Source organism: Leptidea sinapis, chromosome 15 (assembly GCF_905404315.1).
Source record: "Leptidea sinapis chromosome 15, ilLepSina1.1, whole genome shotgun sequence".
Classification (NCBI taxonomy): Eukaryota; Metazoa; Arthropoda; class Insecta; order Lepidoptera; family Pieridae; genus Leptidea; species Leptidea sinapis.
Genome location: NC_066279.1, coordinates 9,590,020 through 9,605,927, shown reverse-complemented (window position 1 = coordinate 9,605,927; position 15,908 = coordinate 9,590,020). Strand labels below are relative to the sequence as shown.

General features: G+C 31.8%; 1 protein-coding gene across 2 annotated transcripts; it reads left to right on the top strand.

The window, feature by feature from the left end:
* The first annotated feature begins 4,815 nt into the window (after positions 1 to 4,815).
* LOC126968467 (cytochrome P450 4C1-like) lies at positions 4,816 to 14,887 on the top strand. 2 transcript variants are annotated; one of them, XM_050813527.1, is made up of 10 exons: positions 4,816 to 5,051; positions 5,934 to 5,995; positions 7,353 to 7,466; positions 10,501 to 10,686; positions 11,043 to 11,239; positions 11,866 to 11,926; positions 12,677 to 12,863; positions 13,126 to 13,277; positions 13,872 to 14,051; positions 14,637 to 14,887. In XM_050813527.1, the coding sequence occupies exons 3-10, from the start codon at positions 7,439 to 7,441 to the stop codon at positions 14,795 to 14,797; spliced, it is 1,152 nt and encodes a 383-aa protein (XP_050669484.1). In that variant the 5' UTR covers positions 4,816 to 5,051; positions 5,934 to 5,995; positions 7,353 to 7,438; the 3' UTR covers positions 14,798 to 14,887. The 2 variants fall into 2 exon arrangements, with proteins under 2 accessions (XP_050669484.1, XP_050669483.1); XM_050813526.1 differs by having other exon boundaries at positions 5,934 to 6,023.
* The last annotated feature ends 1,021 nt before the right edge of the window (positions 14,888 to 15,908 follow it).

Sequence of the window (15,908 nt, the reverse complement as noted above, 5' to 3'; positions counted from 1 at the left end):
CGGCGCCTTTCAGACCCAAAACGCAGTATTGTTTACACATTAGGGCTGAACATCTTAACTTATAATGAGATGACATGAGACTTAACATCTCATGTCTCAAGGTGACGAGTGCAGTTTTAATTCCGGTCAGGTTTTTTGGGTCTTTCAATTATCCTGAGCAGCACAGCATTGTAATGGGCAGGGTGTATCAATTACCATTCTCGTCCTTTATTGTCATAAAAAAACTCAAATAAAATTTCCTCCTACACTTGGAAATGTATTTGATTGGTAAAATAAAACTAATGTTTAAAAGTATAATTATAATAATTATAGTCAAATGATACTCATATACCAAATAATGAAATTACTTATGATAAAACTTATTGACAGTTCTTTCAAGTTTCTTCTTCAGGAGTCTCTTCTGAATGCTGAGTGCTATGCGGATAGCATTTTCCTGATGTCGAGCATCAGCTTGCACAGAATTTTCTTCAGATCTGACTTCTGCTTGACATGCTGCTTGCTCACGTCTATGATGTTCAGCATGAACATTCGATTCTTGTTGTCTAGCAATTGTCATAGCTCTAGCTCTTTGAGAGATCTGTGAAAGATTGGATTCGTGTTTGCAAGTCATAATAGCTCCAAAATTATTAAAACTTATCTAGGTATCTAAATAGCTATAGACTAAAGAGCTTACAACAAAAATTACACTATGTACTTTATAATATTATTAGGATTGTGCAGACGGGCACCTTCCAACTAGCTTTTAAAATATCACTAGAAATTTTAAAGATGGAGTTATAATTCTGTTGTAGAGTAGTACTAAAAAAATTATATTTTGAACAACAACCATATATTTTATGTGTTGACTATAATTTATAGGACATCTTACATTGACCTAGTACTATGAAATTGGCATGGCAATTAATACCGTCTTATACTAAAATTATATTGAAAAATTTGTTAGCTATACACTTAATTAAATCATAAAAAAAATATTACGGAACCCTCGGATTACGGCTGACACTTGCCCGGTGTTCTCTTGGATATTAGCATGGCTACCATTATGAGGATGACGTAAAACCATCCTTCAAAGCCTAGCATTGTTGGACGGTGTCCGTTTCAAATAATTTAAATTTCAGTCTACATCATCATTTATGCCGAAAAAGGATCACGTAGAACACATTCCCGCGATCTTGACCAGATTGTCGGTCTATACTGTGGGAGGCCTACCAACACTACGTCTTCCGGTACGTGGTCGCCATTCGAGGACTTTACTAAACCAACGGCGATTTGTCCGCCATGCCTACTACTACTTCAGTTAATACTTTAATCAATCATCCAATATAAACAATCCGAATGTATAAAAATAACAAGAGATGTAGCCAGTAAGACTACTTCTTTGGGGACTCAGTTGAAGATTATTACTGATCACCGGGTTTCTCTTGCATCCAAGGAGAGCACCAAAAACATCCACGGCTTAGTGGTCAAATAACTCGAATATAATAGCTTTATCTCCGACTATCTGACTCAACAAAATTATCAATTATCGATTTTAACATAACACAAACATAAGTAAATATTTATTACTAATACATAATTTAAAAAAAAAAAGAGAAAGTTACCTTTGTTCTTAATTAATGTACTCAAATATAATTCACTGATTTAAAAAATATTTTTTCATTAAAGTTACCGTTGAATTAAGCGTATTTTATTAAGAAAGAAGAGATGAATAACAATGACATATGAATATAACTAGATAAAAAAAAAAATAAAACAAAATAGACATTTCGAACGTTTTGTCTTTCTTAATATTATATTGTTATGTTTGGAGATGACGTCATTTATAATTTTTTTGAAATAAATATTGAAATAAAAACAAGACGACCTTCGTTCGTTCATAAATATAATATTTTAAATATTCTTTGTTTCAATTTTTCAAACATAGCAATGGAACAGGAATTCGCCTCGTTGTAAAGTTTGAGTGAAATATCACTCGTTGCCCGTGCGGTGTCCGTACCTAAGGAATACCATCCGAATAAGGTCGTTATTAATATTTCGATTGGGTCTAGACTCTAGGTCTAGCTGCCGAAATTTTTTTTATTTAGTTCAAAAAACCTGACTACAATTGTATTGGCAATTAATGTATTTTTTATTATATTATATAAAGAAAACAAATTATTTACATATAGGATACATACACATCCACATCACATCTATCTACGTTAAACATTTTCTAATTTTATACAAAACAACAATAATAATAGTACAAAATAAGTCTAGTAAAAATAGTAATTCGCAAATGTTTTATCTGTTTTAAGCATTCCTCGTCACTTTTGAATCAATTGATGGGACAGCTAGCCGCTTCTCGTGTCAGGCCTGGTATACCCCTCCTTTGTAATGGAGTGGATTACACTGGCTCAGTCACTTTAAAGATATACTTCAAACATAATAATAAATCAATCTAGAAAATGATTTATGATGATTTATGTTGATACATGAATTGAAATCATATAAGTTATTTTGGCAATGTATAAGAGAACTAAGAGCCACTAATACTCAAATCAACGCCTGCAAAAGAAAGAGTTTGTCCTAATGCTTACTGGTTACTGCTAACATAAGTTCAGAGAATAATAATTAAATAAATTAAAGGTCTAACAACACTATGTACGGTACTGGAAACAGTTAAAATCTGTTGCTTTTACCTTTAACTAATGCTCTCTTATATTGTAGGCTTTCAATAGTAGACTTAATAATAAACAAAATGTTTTTAACTTTTAATCGAAAATAGTGGTTGTAGTTATAAAATATTACAAATTTCACGATGAAAAAATATCAATGTATTTGCAACTTACAATAAAATAATAAAAAGTTAAAATGAATCAATTGCCCGAACAGCTCTTTTCTGTATATCAATACTAAAGTCAATAACAACAGCATAATTCCCCATAATACTATGGCATGTGACATAATCCTGTCAAAGTAAACAAAATAACCAATCTTGAAGTTTCAATGTCTGTTATTGAACATTTCTTTTTTTCTGCACCCATATTATACGTGGGTAACACTGAAAATGTTTAGAACTGGCCAGTTAGAAGCATTGCTGATGAAAACTTTTTTTGAATTTCAATTTTAGAACTCTTTGGTAACCTTATGTAGTATATTGCATTCATTTGTCGTTTTTGTTTTTGTGAATTGGCAGCAAATCTAAAACTCTTATATCACGTGAAAATGAACCTAACGCGAGAAAACTTCAGTCAATAATTTATTATGACTTTCGTTGTGGGCTTACCCAACAACAAAGCTGTGATAGGCTGCGATTAGCATTTCTTAGTGAAGCTCCATCTCGTGGCACTATTTACAATTGTTTTCATGAGTTTAAGCGTGGACGTAGCAATATCAATGATGATCCGCTTGAAGGATGTCCTTTAACAGCGACTACTGAAGATAACATCAGTGTTGTGCGACGCATGATAGAAGATAAGAAAGTGACCTATCAGCACATACGGGCAAGCCTTGGCGTTCAACGGCGTAAACAACTAGTAAACAAGCAACCAATTGTCAAAATTAATAGTACATCACAATACGACAATCACGACAAACATAACTTGTTAACCAGCGTTCAGAGAATCACAATAATATGATATCAATATTAGAGTTACTTTAAAACAATTCTATTTCAAGTTCTTTTCCTTTTTTACATCTGATATTTTGGTGAACCAGGTTGATAAGGTGGTGGTGATATATTATAAGACTGGAAGAAAGACACGAAAATTTCACAAATCATATTTTGTTTATACCATCTTTGTGCTGCAGCAGAGGGCTATTCACGGTATCTATAACCTAGGTCCCAAAGAATCGTTGAGAGAAAAAATTAAAGAAATAAACATTTTGACTGTTGCATCTCAATATATTCTTGTTATTGTTCTTTATGTTCATAAGCAGATTAAAGAATTTGCTAGAAACTGCGACAACTGTAATGTTAGCATGAGGAACAAACATTAACTTATTTTGCCTACTAGTTGGTTAAGTCGAGTGAGTAAGTCTTTTATTGGGCGATGTATAAGCTATTTCAACATGACAACAAGAAAAATGTAGAAAACGAATGTGTTACTAAATTTAAAAGAATTGTTAAATAACGTTAGTGTGGGAAAGGCTATTATAATATAAATGATTTTCTGAATGATACTACAAACTGGGAAAGGAGCGAATACCCTCAGGTTTTTTTAATTATTAATGGTTATTGTACGATATTACATTAAGCCCGCTGAGTTTCTTGCGCCCGTTCTTCTCAGTACTGAGGAGGTCTATTTTGATTTGTGGTTTTGACACTAACAGTTTTTGACACTTAGTAATTTTAAATCCTATTTTGAATAAAAATATTCGAATTTAGTGTCGGAGAGTCGTTAAACGTTTATTTGTCACATCATTTAACGAAACAATATTATGTTAGTTTCATTAAACACATCAACAGAGGCTACAAGCTTTCACGTGGTATACACATTAATGTTCTTAACAAAATTTGAGAATCAGCTTATATTATTCACGTTTCTGACATTCGATTTAGCCATAAAGAAACAAAATATTAAAAAATGTAAACTTCGTGTGCAAACGCCTTCGATGTGTTTTTATCATCGACTATTAGTTTAATATAAATAATTGTGCTCATTAATTAGTTGTATCCGAGTTGATTGTTGAACTGCGGTATATTTGCATTTTCTGTTATTTTCTAACAAATGATTCTAAATAATTATGTAACGATTTTTTATTTTATGTGCGAAGAATATGATAAATATATTCAGAGTCAGTGCGGGTAATGCAGCCAATGTTCAAGTTTCTTTAGACAACTACCTATACTTACAACCTAAAGCAAATATTTAAAAAAAATACTTATAAAGTGAATTATTGTAGTGTGAAAGAGGGGATCATAATGTTCTTTTTGTTAGTATTTCTTTTAGTTACAATATTGTTTTACTGGTTATCATGTATTTATTTCAATCCGGGCGATTTTCCGACTTATCCTGGTGAACTTCCACTTATTGGCCATTTGCATCTTCTACCAAGCAACAGTATAGGTATGTACTAAAAATAATCAATATGTAATATAATATTTAAATCGAGTATAAATAGTATTTAAATTGAGGAATATTTGGCGCCGTTAGGTACATAAATAAGCAATTGTTAGTAAACAGATATACTATCAAAAAAATACTATTACTACAAATAATTAATATTATATAAGTTATATCTGACCTCAATAAAAGTAGGAGGTCACAAATGGTGGGTATTTTTTTTTTGTTACTTTAGAACTCGTCGTATTTGGGCTGTATCTTTCCAACAAACGGAGAAGATCTTTTAAAGAATTGAATATTACAATTAACTGGAGGAATGTCTCAAATTCCATAAGCACTATACAATATAAATAGTTCTTATGGCTAATGCATCAGAAGACCGAGCATTTGTATCTGTAGGAAACGTTGAATGATAATCATGTCGCGAGTGGTGATAACATAGTTAAGCGAATATAACCGATGGTTAAGAGGTTCCAATGAACTGATCTGCTGGTGAAGACAATAGGAAGTCATCCGGACAATTTATTAAAACCAGATGTGCAGCTTTGTTAAATTGAATATGAATAACAATTAAATGTGTTTTTATTTTGTGCACTAAATAATACTTCATTTCCATGAGTTTATTATCATTATATTATCTATAAGTGAAAATACCAACATTAGTTTTTTTGGTTTGTTAACCAATATAAATGAATATCTTAATACATGGATCATAATGAAGGTGTCTGGACGTGTCAATTATAATAATATTACATACATACAATAACGGTATTTGAAAAAGGTACACTCAACTGGAAATCTCGGCTTTTTCTAAGATAGTTATGAACGCACACGAACCAGATACTAGACAAAAGTACCTAATTTTAAAATTTGTTTATTTTTTAGAGCTTTGGAATCTTATCAAACAAATTGCGGATGCTGGACTTAAAATTGGAAATGTTATTTTGGTACGTTTTGGATTCTTCCCAGTATACGGTAATTGTACTTGTTTTTTTAATATATTTTTAAGAGTAGGGCACTCACTACATATACAATATATTATGTCGTAGCAACCTACAAACTTCAACCTCGAATCGAAAGAAGCTCATTTTACAGTTCACTTGTATCTAACAAACTGCGACCATTCCACGAAAATAAAAACTCGATCCGAAACATCACAAATGGTTCAAATGGTATTAAATATTGATAAGACACTGTTTTGCAAAAAAACGGCTAAGTAAATAACCTGTTTCATTGTCATCTTCAGATTATTTCATAATTCTAAGTAGCTTGTATAATCATAATACTTTAAATAAATAAGCCAAATATAGTTTCTGTAAAGTTTTTTTTAATGTCTTGAGTGCTAACTTTATAACAGCGTACTAAACAGTGGTCTCATGCCGTTCTTAATTGTTCTCCTGGAATACTTCCCCATTGCCAGAACGGTGAGCGCGGCCGTCATAAGTTTCACCAACAACCGTTAATGCGGGTTACGAATGAAATGATAACTAACGAATGATACTATGAAGACTAACTCCATACGGATAAGCACATAAATCGCTGCCCAAAACATAACTGAGCTTCCAACATAAGTGGTTAGTTCTTCAAAGCAACTTATGCGAAACGTTCTCCTTGCCTTCGAAGTACTCGCCGACTTTGATTCTCACCATAAGTGATATTCTGGGTTCATTCGAGAATAATACTCTACCCCAGTCCTCTTGAGTCCACGTCGAACAAATTTCATGCAAAGCAACGCCATCTACCAACACTGAACTCGCGGAGTAATTTAGGTCCACGGGCTGGATAGCGGGCGATAACATATATTGGCAGCGAGGAACCTCCTCCTAACTGCACATTAGCTGGTTTGCACACCTCTCACTTCCTCCAGTGTCTTTTTGAGGTCGACATAAGATTTGCGATTTCTCAACGCCTGGTTAGCCAGGAAGCAGTCATCTCGAACTTCTCTGATGAGATGACGTTCTCGCAGAAGGTCGCGACCGCGGTAAAATGCCTTTCGCTGTCGGCCATGGAGCCTACGACGGCTGGAAGCGAGAGATCCTCTCCAGTGACCGCAGTGAGGGCCCGGCACTGCACCACCCAGGATGGAGATGCTGAGCCGAGTCCTCACTGGAGTCGCAGGCAGCAATACCTGCACGTGGAGCCTAAGGAGGACAAACGAGCCTACGGGTCACCTAGTGTTAAGTGATTATGTATATTATAATCATGAAACTAATTTAATTTATGCGAAGACGCCCTACAGATATAAATTTATCAAGTAGTTCTAAGATATAATTAAATATGTTAATAAATGGTTTTACTCTACAGTAATAACTGATCCTGATGACTGCTACAAGTTAGCAACTGGAACTTTTCATAAACCCGAAATAGTGAAGAAATATTCAAAGGACATAATGGGGAATGGATTGCTGTTTGGGCCTGGTTAGTTATCCAAATAAGTAAAGATAAATTTAAAAACTATTTGTTAATATAATTGTTTTAATTCAAATCATCTTAATTATATATGCTCGACCTATTTCTTTATATTATTATTATGTTATACTATATTTCGTTATAATAACCTCGTTACGAATTTTGATATCCGTAAAATAAATAGTAAACAATAACGCAGCCTGTATAATAAAAAATCAGTTGTTTAAATATTAGTCATGGTTTGCACCTTACGATACAAATGATGATTTTTCTATGCAAAAAATTGGTGTTATAAAGATACTTTAGTATACTTTCCACCGTCAAATTTTTAGGAGATTCCCCAACCCAACAGATAAAAGTTTTGAATATATAATTGATATAGATTTTTTATTTTATTAATTTATTTATTGAAGATTACAAAAACTACAACATATATTCCACTATAATTACAATGTACTTAAAAAAAAGATAATTGCGATTCTACTTACAGGCATCAGACATGCACGAAAAATAATTTTATGACGACTGTCGGCTATAAAGTAATAACGAATTATATAAATTTAAAAAATTTTTACAACTACTTCGACACAAATAAGAAGAAAAATATATAAGAACAAATTTAAAATAAATTAGTAATTTAAAGAAAAACTTTTTGGGGTGATTGTCGGCTAAATACTAATAACGTATTATATAAATCTAAAACATATTCTGCAGCTATTTCTACACAAATAAAAAGAAAAGTATACTTAAAGAACAAATTTAAAAAATACACAGCCTACGCTTAAATTCGTTTTCAGAATTATGGCTAATGTCTAAACCCTCAATCCTTGAATATAGATAATTGTATGACCACGAAAGCCTTACTATAGTTGAATTGGCTTCAAGCCTCGTTCTGCGGAGTGGGATTTACCTTTCGAGGAGGTCGATGGGGAACATCAATGACAAACAAACTCAATGGAGCAGGACACTTAATTTTACTGTTGATTATTTTGTACAGAAAAATCATATCTAAGTATAAACGGCAGGATTATAGGGTTTGAAAATGACGCAGACGATCGTTATACGAGATACGGTAGGTGAGGTAGCAGATTATTGTCTTTTGAAGCCTTTCAATCCTGCCACTGTGGATATTATAGTCAGGGCACCATACTTGGGAACAGTATTCCAACTTAGATCTCACAAAGCTATTAAAAAGGACTCTTATTGTGGGTATTTTTCTTAAGTTTTTGGCGTTTCTGATTACAAATCCTAGAGACTTAGGGGCTGATGCAAGGATGTTGTCAACATGATCAATAAAATTAAGTTTAGAATAAATTGTTACTCCCAAATCGCATATGCTATGGACTTTAGTGATTCTTTTATTTAGGATACTGTATTGACTACTTATTGGATTGATCTTGGACGTGAATGATATATGAAAGCATTCGGTTGCATTGCTTGTTGTTTTTAATAGCTGTTGTTGATTCTGCACCACTGAATTAAACGATCGTATTCACTTTGATGAGTAGCTACAGGGTTTCTACTCTTTCTCTGTTTTTCACTCGTAATAGATTGAGATCATCGGCAAATAAATATACTTTTGTATATTGAAATATTTTAGTTATGCTGTAATAAAGATAATGATAATGAAAAATAACGGCCCGAGCACTGATCAGGTAAGGTTTTGAACTAAATCCATTAATAACAACAGTGTTGGTCGCTTACAAAGATAAGTTTCACACCAGTTTAACAGTGTATCTGTTATCCCAAAATTCTTTAACTGTGTTAGTAGCAAGTTGTGGTTAACTTTACTCCTTTGAAAAGTCTGCGTATATTGCATCTGCCTGTTGATTGTTATCTAGTGCATTAATTACTTCATCGATAAAGCTAAATAAATTAGTATTCGTTGATTTCACCTTTGAGAAAACCATGTTGAAGAGGACTAAAGTTGTTTTTAATAGCTGTAGTGATATGCCCATCTACTAGGCTTTCGAAAACCTTTCACGCTATGCTTAAAATTGAAATTGGTCGATAATTGGTCATGGAGTTATTGGACCCCTTTTTTAATATGGGCACAACTTTTGTGTTCAACTTCTTTCCATTTATCTGGAAAAGTACCGGTGCTCAAGGAGTATTTATAAATGATTGCTAACGGAACCGAGAGAACTTCAGAACACCTATTGAAGAAGAGTGGAGGGACATTATCCAGACCGCTTTTTTGATTTTTGGTTATTTGGAACAATCAAGTCTTTTTAGTTTTTAGAGACGTCACCAGCAGTAAGATAGATATTTCCAACATATGTCTTATGTTCACTGTTAGCTAGGGTTATTATATTATTTAAAGTTGGGTTATTGTTGTAGACGGAAGAAAAATGAGATGCAAAAAAATCAATGATATTTTGAGTGTTAGATGCTGTAATTGTACCTACATTTAATAGATCATAACTTTTATTATTAAATATAAAGTAGAGAAATTTTATTCTCTTAGTTATGAAATATTCAATGAAAAAAAATTTTTACAAAAATAAACAACCGACTTCAAAAACACTATTCCAAAACTATAGATATAATGTGCACTAAAAAGTACAAAAATAATTGCGTATTTTAATAACACCGACTCCAAAAATTACAATAATTGTAATTAGAACTGTCACCAAACTATCTTTAAAGTTTATCCTTTCCAATAAAAAAAAGAATCGTCGAAATCGGTTGGCGCGATATAGAGTTATTCGTAAATTTATCATCCACTTTGCTATACATATGTATTGCAAATTTAAGACTTTATGGTTTTCTTATCGATGCCATTGTCAGATTTGGACCAAAATACAATTGGACCACACGGGAAGCACTAGCTTTCAAATAAAAAAGGATTATCAAAATCGGTTCACCCAGTCGAAAGTTTTGAGGTAACAAACATAAAAAAAGAACATACTGACGAATTGAGAACCTCCTCCTTTTTTGAAGTCAGCTAGTAAAAACATTTTGATACAAATTAATATCTATCTTGAGAAACTAAATTACAAAATACATTTTATATTTCAACTTACTTAGTCATTTTTTGCAGTATCTGTTTGGAAGAGTCACAGAAAATTGTTAAACCCTTCGTTTAACCAAAAAGTTTTAGATGGATTTATGAATGAATTTAATGAACAAAGTAAAGTTCTTGTAAAAGAATTAGAAAACGCAGTTGGGAATACACCTAAAGATCATAGATCATCATTTGAGAGAAGTGCATTAAGAACTATTTGTGGTAAGCGCTTTAATAATGTATTTGGCGGTAGCATTTTATACTTTTTTATATAAGAGGGGGCAAACAGGCAAGAGGCTCACAGAATGGGAAGTGGTCAGTGGTGAGGCAACCGTCCATGCACATCCGCGTTGCTGGGATTTAAGGGAATGTGCACTTTCCTTAGAGTTCATTATAACTTAACTTTAAATTCGATTTAAAATACACTTTCTAGAAATCATCAGCAAGAAAATTTAATACTTACATAATTATAATAGACAATTGTAGTCAATTATGTAAGATGAATAATCAAAATATTATTTTAATAAAACTAACATATCAAAAAGTATTATGTTGTTATTATATTTTTTCATCTACAGCTACAACAGTAGGAGTGCACATAAATGGTAATGAAATATATAGTGACAAGTTTCTGGAATCGTTTAAAGATATCCTTACCTTACTAACGAAAAGATTTACAAGCATTCACTACTTCTGCAATTGGATTTACGAGAGAACGAAGTTAAAGAAAGAGATGGATCAATTACTAAAATTTACTCACGACTTCACTGAAAAGGTGAGTTTTACAAGTTGCAAATTATAAACATATGTTCTTGTGATATTGTTTATAGCATACAGATTTCAATGAAATAATTATTCAAGGTAACAGGAGTGTACTTAAGTGAGAAAAAAATAGTAATATTTAATCCAACAGTTTGAAGGGTTCATGAGGTGTTTTGTAAAAGTGAAATATAGAAGCGCGAAAAATACACTCAATAAATGATCAAAATAAAAGAATGTAATTAAATGATAGATGACACATCCAGAAATCGTACATACACCAAATTACTTATAATACTTTTGCCATGTCTAATTATATTTTATTGCATGCCTTTGCTTTAAAATCAAACCTCCCACGTTTTGTCGCCTAAAATCGTATATAATAATTAGATTGATATAAAAAGCACATCGTAAGAAAAATAAAGATTGTTAAACTTATTAAAAAAATACCAATCGATTAATTGCTACTTTTATATAAAAAATAGTTTTAGTGGCTTGTGTGGATTTATAGAGTCCGTAAGGCGTGGTAAATACGATTACTTCTGATAATAATATATTTTTTTTAACTCAATCTATTTTTATATTGATACTCGTGATAGTCAAAGAATATTGTTAAAATATGAATGTTACTTATTAATGCAGATGCTGCAGGTTAAGAGAAATGAAATTGCAAATGCTCCTCGAGAAGAAATAAAATTCTTAGGTATGTGTGAGTATAATTGCTTACCATGATTATGATCATCTATGTTCGAAGTTTTAATACTCTGTTTAATTTTAAATGCCAGAAACGATCATTTATAAAAGCCATTTCTAATTAACATTTTAAATATTATGCAATAAAACTAACTAAATTTCACTTTATTTTAATTTCACAACATTTAAATTTTTCTACATATTTTTTCTTTAAGGCAGTCAGGTTTTCGAGCTACCCAATTAATATTTGAGCTGTGAGCCTTAAAATATATTTTTTGCTTCCTCATATTATCTTTTCTTCTTTTTCTTTGCTCTTTCCCACATTGGTTGGAGTCAGCTTTTCTAATTCATTCTATCTAGTATTGTCGGGTTAGGGAGATTACCTTCAGATATGATGCTGGTCAATGCTAGGGCACCATGTGTATGGAGTGCATCCTCTGCCCCTTTATCTTTTCTTTGGCGAGCTTAAGTCAGTCTTCACAATATAGTCATCATCACATCTCATTATGTGCCCTTACCACCTCCGACAGCTCTTTTGAGCATTTCAGCTATAGGGTGACTTCAAAACTGCCCCGGATATGCTGGTCCGTACTTTGTCAAGCTTTGTAACCTTGTAATAACCATCTTAACGTTTTCATTTCCGCCGTATGAAGCTTGAGCAAGTGGGTTGATTTTACTTGCTAATACTCTGCTTCGTATAGGATCAACGGTTTCAACACCAAAGAAAAATAATAATTTATAATTCCATTTAACATTACAGATTCTCATTACAAGCCAATTATATACCATCTCTTGGAAAACGAAAACAAAACCTTAAGTCTTGAAGAAATAAAAGATGAAATTAACGTTATAATATTAACAGGTTTTGAAACTAGTACCAATCTGATTATATTTGTTTTATTATTAGTTGGTACCTACCCGCATGTACAGCAAAAAATTTTTGAAGAGTATGTAGTCCTTTTGATTTTTGTTTCCTTCTATAAGAATTTCTTATTATGTTTTTGTAAGTCTAAGCACAAGCAAAAATCAAATACATTTCGTATTATATATAAAGCTGCTTCGCTATTAGCCTGTTATTTATATCCATTAATTGTTCAATTCAAACTTAATAATTACAATTAAATAATAACACATCTTGATTATTACGCAGTTTCTATTATAAATGTTATATTGCAACACACTTTATGTCAAATTTTGTATTTATTTTAGACTAGAAGAAGTTTTTGGAGATTCAGATAGAGATGTCACTAAAGCTGATTTATCAAAACTGGTTTACATTGATGCAGTTTTAAAAGAAACATCTCGTTATGTTCCAGTTGTTCCGCTCATTGGCCGCGTGTCTACAGAAGATGTACAGCTCAGTGAGTATTAAAGTGGTATTTTTTCTGGTATAACTGTCATATCAATAGATAATGGTCATTAAAATTAATGAAAAAATTGTCTCATATGTGGTTAATTACGGTGCTTATTCTTTACATGGGCCACATATACGGCATCTCCGCTAGCAGCGGGGCTAGTAAGAATTTCGAATTTCTTTGTCCCGAATTCGTTTACGCGTAACTACAAGAAATCGTAAGATTACCACATTAGTTGTGAGTAACTAACCGTATATTATGAGTAATATAACCGATAAAATAAACTACACTAAGTATTGTAAAACATTTGTAATGGCGCCCATAAGTGAAAAGTGATCAAAGCAAATTCGTTACCCCGAGAACCTTAGAATTTCATAAATAATCCCAACTTCATGTTCTGCAATAGCGAGTCTTGAAAACGATATCAACATTGCGTGGCGAAAATTTTGAATTTCAAAAATGATCTCAAATTCGTTCTCTGCTCCCCGAGAAACAATGAACGATAACAATATTATTGAAATTATATTGCACGCAGCAGCCATCGGTATGTAGTATTTATTTCCAAATAAATATGCTGTTATAGCTTTTATATCTTTTCAGAAAACTGCGTATTAAAAAAGGGATACGTTTGCATTTTAATGTTATACGCAATACTACATCATCCTATGTGGGGACCTGATGCTGATCAATGGATTCCAGAACGATGGCTTGACCCTCAGCGTCTCCCAGCAAATCCACACGCCTACGTACCGTTTAGTTTTGGTAAAAGAAATTGTATAGGTGAGTTATTTCAATTAATCTAAGGATCATATAAATTTGAGGTCTAAGTTAACCTTAATAAACACCATTTTCCATGCTCAATCACACCATCCTGTCACCCTGATACATTCACTGAGGGTTTCTCTAATAACAATACCAACATAAATGAACTCTTGCCGTGTGATTAAAATATTAATAACTGTTGCTGGTACATATGACGGTCAAGTTACACCAAACTTATTATCGAATAACAAATTTTCCATTACGAATTATGACATCAAGACTAACTAACTCCTACTAACTCAATAAGTAGTCTGTAGGTTTTCCTTTAACTACAATATACATTTATTATAAGTATATATATATGTTTTATGCTAGTATCTCAACAGACAGAGAAAATTTAATATCGCAGCAACAGACACCTCTCAACTTGCTGCTTACATAATAGAAACTAATAAAATTTTATTTATAAAAAACGACCATCCACAATTAAATTACAAGACAGAATGGATAATAGAGCCTCAGACACAATAAAACTTATTAAATAATACAATTCATTACATAAAAACTAATAATCATGTCTAAAGTGTAGTCTACTACTTACAGGTAAAACATATGCTTTCATGTCATTGAAAGTAACGTTGGCGCACTTCTTTCGTCGATACAAGGTTTTCAGTAACTTTGCAAACGTAAAATTGAAAATGGATTCAGTAGTATTAAGGCCATATTCTGGATACGAATTTTGCATTCAATATAGAAATAAATAAAATACAACATAATATAATTTTTCAGTTTTACATTTAATGTTGTTTTAATGATCATTTCCAATTACGTTCGTTAAAATATAAATAAATTGATTGTCTCTCCAAGTGTTTTCGAGTTGTAATATTTGTATATTAAATTCGATCATTTTAAATTATGTGTTTTATTTTAATTCTAACAGTAATATTAATCAAATGTTGTATACGGTTGGCTGTATTTAATAAACATTACACAAACTGTAAATATTTATTTTCTTTCATTTACATTGTTTATTTTAATTTACTGATAGATGCAGTATATATTAAATTATTTGAAAGTGTATTGGAGGAGGTTTTATTAAAATTTTCTGAGTCTAAAAAGTATATCATGTTATGTGGTGATTTTAATGTTAATTCCTTAAAAAAATCCACCACCAGTATTAGATTCAGATCTTTGTTCAAATCATAATATGGACTTAACCAATATTGTCTTAGCCTACTAGAGTAAACGGCACCACCAAAAGCTGTATTGTTAACATATTTACCAATAATAAACCCATTTCTCAGGTAATAATAAACTCACTGAGTTCTGACCACTTTGGTCAGTTAGCCTCTTTTAATATTGAGGTCAATAAATGTACTAAAATCAAAAAGTTTACGTTTGTTCCTGTGAATAATAGGCAAATGGAGAAATATAGGGGTAATGTGTCAGTTTGTCAAATTTGGATTTATTCTAATATAATAATATTAATCCCAATGATATGTATGATATGTTATTTAAAATAATTAAAACAGAGTTTGCTTTTATATTTACTTCTAAGACAGACAAATCAGATGGTCTCTTGTCATTTAATGATTGGGCATGGCATTCATAGGAGCAGACAAAGGTTATATGAACTATATAGTGAGCGATCATTATATAATCATGATGCATTTTTACTCGAGTATGTTAAAAAATACTCAATATTATTTAAAATTGTTTGTTCTATTGCAAAGTCAATGCTTGTCAGACAAATAATTAAAAATGCACCGAATAAAACAAAGATTACTTGGAATGTGAATAACTGGGAATCGGGAAAAGTGAAAGACCGCAACATTGAATACAATCTATCAATAAAAAATACAATAATTCAATCTC

Coding starts and splice junctions, on each gene's coding strand:
- LOC126968467 (XM_050813526.1), top strand. CDS start 4,907: ATGTTCTTTTTGTTAGTATTTCTTTTAGTTACAATATTGTTTTACTGG. Junction 11,240..11,865: donor CTCACGACTTCACTGAAAAG/GTGAGTTTTACA, acceptor TTATTAATGCAG/ATGCTGCAGGTTAAGAGAAA. Junction 14,052..14,636: donor TGGTAAAAGAAATTGTATAG/GTGAGTTATTTC, acceptor TACTACTTACAG/GTAAAACATATGCTTTCATG.